Here is a 6,000-nt window from a genome sequence, read left to right as displayed (position 1 = left end):
AAAAAAAAAAAAAAATCCACAAACACTGTTCTCACTAAAATCCAGCTCTTGTGATCGTAGTGTTTTAAGCTTCAGAAATAAATACAGGTATTTTAAGGTTGATAMCTRYKTYMAKMWWWKMTKRAMRYAGKTATTTTTAGCCTTAGCAGCTCCCCTTAGGTAGAATTTCTGAGATGGGCTTCAGCTGCTCTAACTTAAATRCAGAGAAACTAAATGTTTGTCTGATTATGCTGGGCTCTGTTTCTAGTGAGAATACAAATAGGCACCTTCCCCAAATGGCAGTTTATCTTGTCTGAGGATAAGCAAATGAAATGCCTTTTAGATGTACCTATACTCCTCCATTCGTCATGGGAGTGACTAGCTCACACTGAAACATCTAACTTTTTTTAGATGYTTGCCAAGAAGGTATGATTCAGCTGTGCTAAATTCAAATTGCTTAGCTTAAYGAGCAAACCTTTGCCAGCTGTTTAAGAGATCTGTGTCAAAATCCGTAGTTCCTCACTGTAAAACTGTTTTAGTGTTTTAGAATAGACATAAACAGAACCTGCATCTAGCTTGATATGAAAGTCTATTGATGCACATGTTTTACGGTATGTTCTCCTTAGGCTTTATGGTATGTAGCTTGGAATTAGGGAAAAAAAAAATACTGACTGGACAAAGAATTTAATAATAGACTTAAGTGTTTCTGCAGACACTGTGCAAAGCTGAGTTTTTTTTAGTATTACTCTCATGCTCATGTTTGTTCTTTTCCCTTCTTCCTGGCAAAATTTAAATGTCGTCCAATTTCTTAAGACTTTGTTTCTTTGCATCTGGAAGTTCACTCTTAAAAGAAATAGAACATCCCTCTTGAGGCTGTAGGTTTTGTATTTGCTAAACACTTGATGTATAGTACAGAAAGCAAGCTCTTGGCTCATTAAGGATTTCTTTCTCTTAGATTCTTTCATAACCTTTCAGAGTTTTGAAGAGTACTGGTTGTCTTAACCATACAGAAACACTTGTAGTGACTAGGGCTGTGGCAAAAAACTATTTATTGGTGGGTTGTTATTATTTATTTATTTATTTTACTTAATTGCTTGGCAAAACTATGGAATGTGGTGCACAAGTAATTATACTATTGCCCTTTTCTCTTGCTGCTGAAGGTCCATTCAATCCAATCTTCTGTTTCACTTGGAATTAGTTCTGTGAATAAACAGTTTTAGTATTTTGAGCATGCAATGACAAGTGAATAACCTTCTACAGTTACTTTAAACAGTTTCCATGGAGTAAGTATATAGTTGAACTAAACCTACTGACATTAATAACTTGGGATTTAACTTGCAGCTGGAATGCTTGCTTGCTAACATATGCATTTGTTTGTTTGCAATGAACAGCCCGAATCACCTAAACCCGTGAAACATCAGGCAAGTGTTTTTCTTTATGYTTCTAAAGTAATATAGGTGAACTTATATATTTTTTTCCTATTTTCTGTCCTATTTTCTGTCCATTTATCTGTATTTGTAACATGTGGGCAAGCTTGTACAGGTATATAGCTAATAAATTTAGTAAAAGTTTAACTGGCTTTATTGAAGAGAATGGATTAAGGAACAGATTACATGTTCCTTTATGTTACAGAGCACTTACCATGTTAAAGCGRTGTTCCTGTGTCCTGAAGCAAAAGCTTCACCTTCTTTCTAGCTATAAATTCTCCAGCTTACTGCGTGTACTTGGCTATTTTGCTGCTGAGAGGTACAGAAAGTCTTGTTAATATTAAAAAGAACCACTGAATAAATGATATCGATTGAGGGGAGACTAACATGTTCTTTTGAGTAACATGGTTTTGCCTGGATGTTTTTATAGCTGCTCAGATAACCTGATAAAGACTTTCTTCTCGGCTGTGTAAGGCTTGGCATAACCAGTCATCTGAAATCTATTGCTTCCTGTTACYTTTGAAGATAGATGGAATAAACAACATGGCAATTATTCAGTCTTGCTACCTGGATTAATGTTTTCTGATTTGAGCTTCAGCTACTCTTATTCTCAGTCTGACTGGAGCTGACAGGCAGATAAAACTGTGCCTTTCTTGCTCCCCTAATCCTCCTCTTTCCATGGGGAAGCGGTAGTTAATCTGCAGTAGCTATTGCAGCACTGCCAGTGGGGCAGGCTGTGGAGCCTACTCCATTTCTGAAGGAGCATGAGGAGGAGGCTTAGATGGAAGCTGAGGGTAAGGCTGTGGAAAGGAGCAAACAATTGCTGCCACATGTTACACAAGATGCATGTTCCGCTCTWACCTGAGATGGTAAGTGATGCCTTTTGTCATGGGCGCGAGCTCTTAAATAAAGAAAAAAATGTCTCAGGTGTGCCATATGATGTAACCAAAGTCTGGTAACTTAAGATACCACAAGTTAGCTTAGCCAGCTGTATTCTTTTCCTTACCTTTTCTGCGAGCTTGGATGTAATGCAAATTTACTTGCGATGGGGGAGGCTTTAAGTCTGGTTTGTTGGAGGCAAAGGCAGGTCACACGGGCAGTTGTGATGCCTCTGCTGATGTGTGGTAACTTATTAAACCTTTGTAACCCAATCGTGTGCCTGAGCCCATGGTCTCGTTTTCAGAATTTACAGACATTCTTAGTGTTTAACTAATCCTCCCTCCCTGCAAACCTCCGTCAATCTTAAGGGTTTCTTTTAACGGAAATATTTCTGTTCCAAAAACAGTTCGACCTCCGTCTAATTTAATGCTCTCTTTGCCTAGGGTTAGTGTGGCCAAGGTTGAAATAAACTGTTTGTTAGCAAACACTTTAAATGCATCAGTAGAAATGTGCTAACACGGAAATGTTGGTATTGCGTAAACCATAATCATTAACATTTGTTTCAATGTYATTTTGAACTACAGAGTGGATCCCTGTTGTATGTGAGTAGCATGTAGCTTTCCCCCTTGCCTCACACAGACTTCACAACGAACCAAATCACTGGGATGCTGGTTTTTCTGAAACTGAGACAATAATCTGTCCTTATCTTAATGTTGCCCTGCATGACACATTGCATGACTTCACTTTTTCCACAATATTTAGACACTGCTTTTTCCAAGTTCTGTTTAGATACCTGTGTAGGAGATATGTCTATAGGCCAAATTTATTCGCTTTTCAAAATAGTGAATGTTTATAAAAAGGATTATTATTTCTTTAATACAAAGTAACTTATCTAAAATGTATTTCGTAGTTCCAATTTTATTACTTACACCAGCTTTTTTCAGAAGCTGTTTTATATTCTGAGAGGTCTGCTCTCTCTCGGTGATGATTAGAAAAAATGTCTGCTTGCTAATGAAAAGCATAGAGGCTTGCTAGGCTGCGATCACTTTGTTCTGTCTCACTGTTTTCACCCACATCTGAGGACTCAACTGAATGTTTCCTTCAGATTCTCTGAGATTGTTATTAAAATGAGCTGGAAAGGACTTTCTGCATTCAGTCCAATTAGAATAAAATTATTTTAAAATACACTGCAGAAGTTCCAGTGCACAAGACCAAATTCATTCTGGAGCTCCGGTACACCGAAGCACTCTGAAGCATGGACAGTGTGCCTGCGGTGAAATGCTTCCAAGTGGCGCAGTAATGTTCTGCAGCTGAGTCAGATTTTGAAGACAGTGTGCTTTCTTTTCCAGAATAGCTAGAATTTGAAATGTAAGCTGTGAAATACTTGCTGTGCTTAGCATACGTAATGTGGCTTATTTCAAGCTGTGCAGAGCATGGTAAGCAAGCGTCTCATTTTTATATCTGGTGTCTTAATAAGAACTGGGATAGCGGGGTCTGGGAAAGGGGAATGGGAAGAATAGTGTGATCAAGCGCTTTTCCACTCTCTGTGTCACAGAAAACTTTTAGAATATGAATTGCACACGTGTGTACAGTGGCTATAACAGCGATTTAGTTTTTTTCTATGATTGTGGATTTTCTTTATCAATTCAAGTGCTCCTGAGAACTGTAATGTTGGCAGACCTAACATGGTGTTTAGGTACTGTGGCTTGAGTAGTGTTTAGTGTGCTCTGGGCTGAGACTAACTTTTTTTTTATTATTATTATTCTTAGTTCCTTTAGAATTCAGAGAATATGCAGTCCCAAAGGGAGTACATTTGGAAGTAAACTATGTTTTCAGCAGATAACTTGAGGTTATGTTAGAGAATGAACAACCATTAGTTTCCAGAAGAACTTGAAATCTTGAAATACATTCCACTATACAAATAAAAGCCTCTTTCAGATGTTAATCAATTTAGTATTCCTATGTTATAAGTGAGCTCATATGGAAGTCTTAAGACTTACGTTTCTGGTTCTTAATTGTTCCTTCCTGGACCTTTATTCATCTATGCTGTAAATGATTGGAAAAAGCAGATTTATGAACACAACCTTCTGCTTTTTTTTTTGTTTTCTTTATTTGTTTTTGTTTTTTGACTACATTCCAGAGACATGCAGCTTCACTTTTTTTCCCCTTTTTTAAACCATCCTTCAGAGCAGGAAAACAMTATCATATTTTCCCATATGTACTTGCCTCTTGGGCTTATGGAAGTAGCACAGACTTCTGTGTTAGCCAGACCTCCTTATGAACAGCARTTGTACAAGTTGTTGTGCAATTTCCTTAAGATAAATGTTTTATTTGATTTCTACATCCATTGGCTTAAACTTAAGGAAGCATTTAAAACAATGCRATGACCATGCTGAATTATGTGGCCAGACTTGGTCAATTTGAAAATAAGCTTTCTACTTGGTGTTCTTCAGTTCCTGTTATGCAATTTTAACATGATTCTCAGATGCATTCACTTCATCTTAGATATGTTGAAAATATATGAATGTCTGGCCATTTGAAAATTAATATTTCACTAATTTGAAGGTAAATATGAAAATAGCYGTTCCAAAGTACTACATTCATATATTACTACTTTAGTGATTTGACAATAACCTTTCAGTAAAATCTCAAAACTATACAGTTGAATTAGTTTTTCCCTCTTAAGAATTTGAAATCTGTGCCTAATTTCATTAGCCCTAAATGTGAATTTGCCTTTTCGTGCTTAATGATTTTTCAGCACCGGTTCAGTCATATTCAGTCACTGCTCTGCGTGTGTGTGTATATGTGTATGTTTAAATATATGTCTGTGTGTGTGTATTCACTGGATTGGAGGAGATTATCAGCAGATTTTGCAGTGAGGGGGGGAAATTCTTCTCTTGAAGATAGTATCACTACTGCAATCAGGGTGAAATGACTATCAAGAAAAAGCGGAATATAGGAACCCTTAACATGTGCGCTGTGTTTACATCATTTTGCTTCTCCATTTGTGTGGTTTTTAGGGGGAGCTGGAGCGTCAGCTTCTTCAGGCAAATCCTATTCTGGAATCCTTTGGGAATGCAAAGACGGTGAAAAATGACAACTCCTCGCGTTTTGTGAGTTATTCCTTTTCTCTCTAGAGTGTGTAGATCTGGGTTGCTGTCATAGTAGTAAATAACTGCTTTTTGAAATGTTCCYTTGTGTTAAAGCTAGTGGTGAAATTCAGGGCAAGTACTCATTTACTACTATTTAAAATTTTGTTTAAGAAGCAGCTATCTTGTATTTCAAGGGAAAGATGTTTTCAGTGCAACTTTAAAACTGTATAGGAGTTTGTAAATCTTTCTTATTTTTCTTTTTTTAAAAAAAAAGGCAAGCAGACAACAAAAATAAGATCAAGCCAAAGATCAAGCCAATGAACAAAAACCTAAACTAAAATTTACAGACCAAATGAAAGATTTTTGACTGCTTTGAYTCAATAGTTGCTTGTATTTATACAGATGAACTTAGCTCAGGCAGTGAGGACTCTGGAAAGCTGTATAGCGAAGTCCTTTAGATAGTCCCTATCAATCAAGAAAGGAAAGCACTGTAGAAATGCAAGCTTAATTTTATAGCCATGTTATTTACAGTAATGATTGCTTATATGCACTGGTTATAAGATTTATGATGTCAACAGGTTTCACTGTCCAGTAATTCTGCTTTGTTCCATTTCTTGAATCCA

At 36.8% G+C, this 6,000-nt stretch overlaps 1 protein-coding gene across 1 annotated transcript in view; it reads left to right on the top strand.

The window, feature by feature from the left end:
• MYH10 (myosin heavy chain 10) overlaps window positions 1–6,000 on the top strand; it is a 97,455-nt gene that overhangs the window by 47,492 nt on the left and 43,963 nt on the right. Inside the window, exons 5-6 of the mRNA XM_085298296.1 lie at window positions 1,371–1,400; window positions 5,306–5,398. Of these exons, the coding sequence (XP_085154422.1) occupies window positions 1,371–1,400; window positions 5,306–5,398 (123 nt within the window). The remainder of the gene's footprint in view (window positions 1–1,370; window positions 1,401–5,305; window positions 5,399–6,000) is intronic.

The sequence above is a fragment of the Rhea americana genome, unplaced genomic scaffold, assembly GCF_003343005.1.
Source record: "Rhea americana isolate MKP2758 unplaced genomic scaffold, rheAme1 scaffold_138, whole genome shotgun sequence".
Taxonomy (NCBI): Eukaryota; Metazoa; Chordata; class Aves; order Rheiformes; family Rheidae; genus Rhea; species Rhea americana.
The sequence above is the reverse complement of the archived record's forward strand: the minus strand, read 5'-3'. Positions and strand labels throughout refer to the sequence as shown.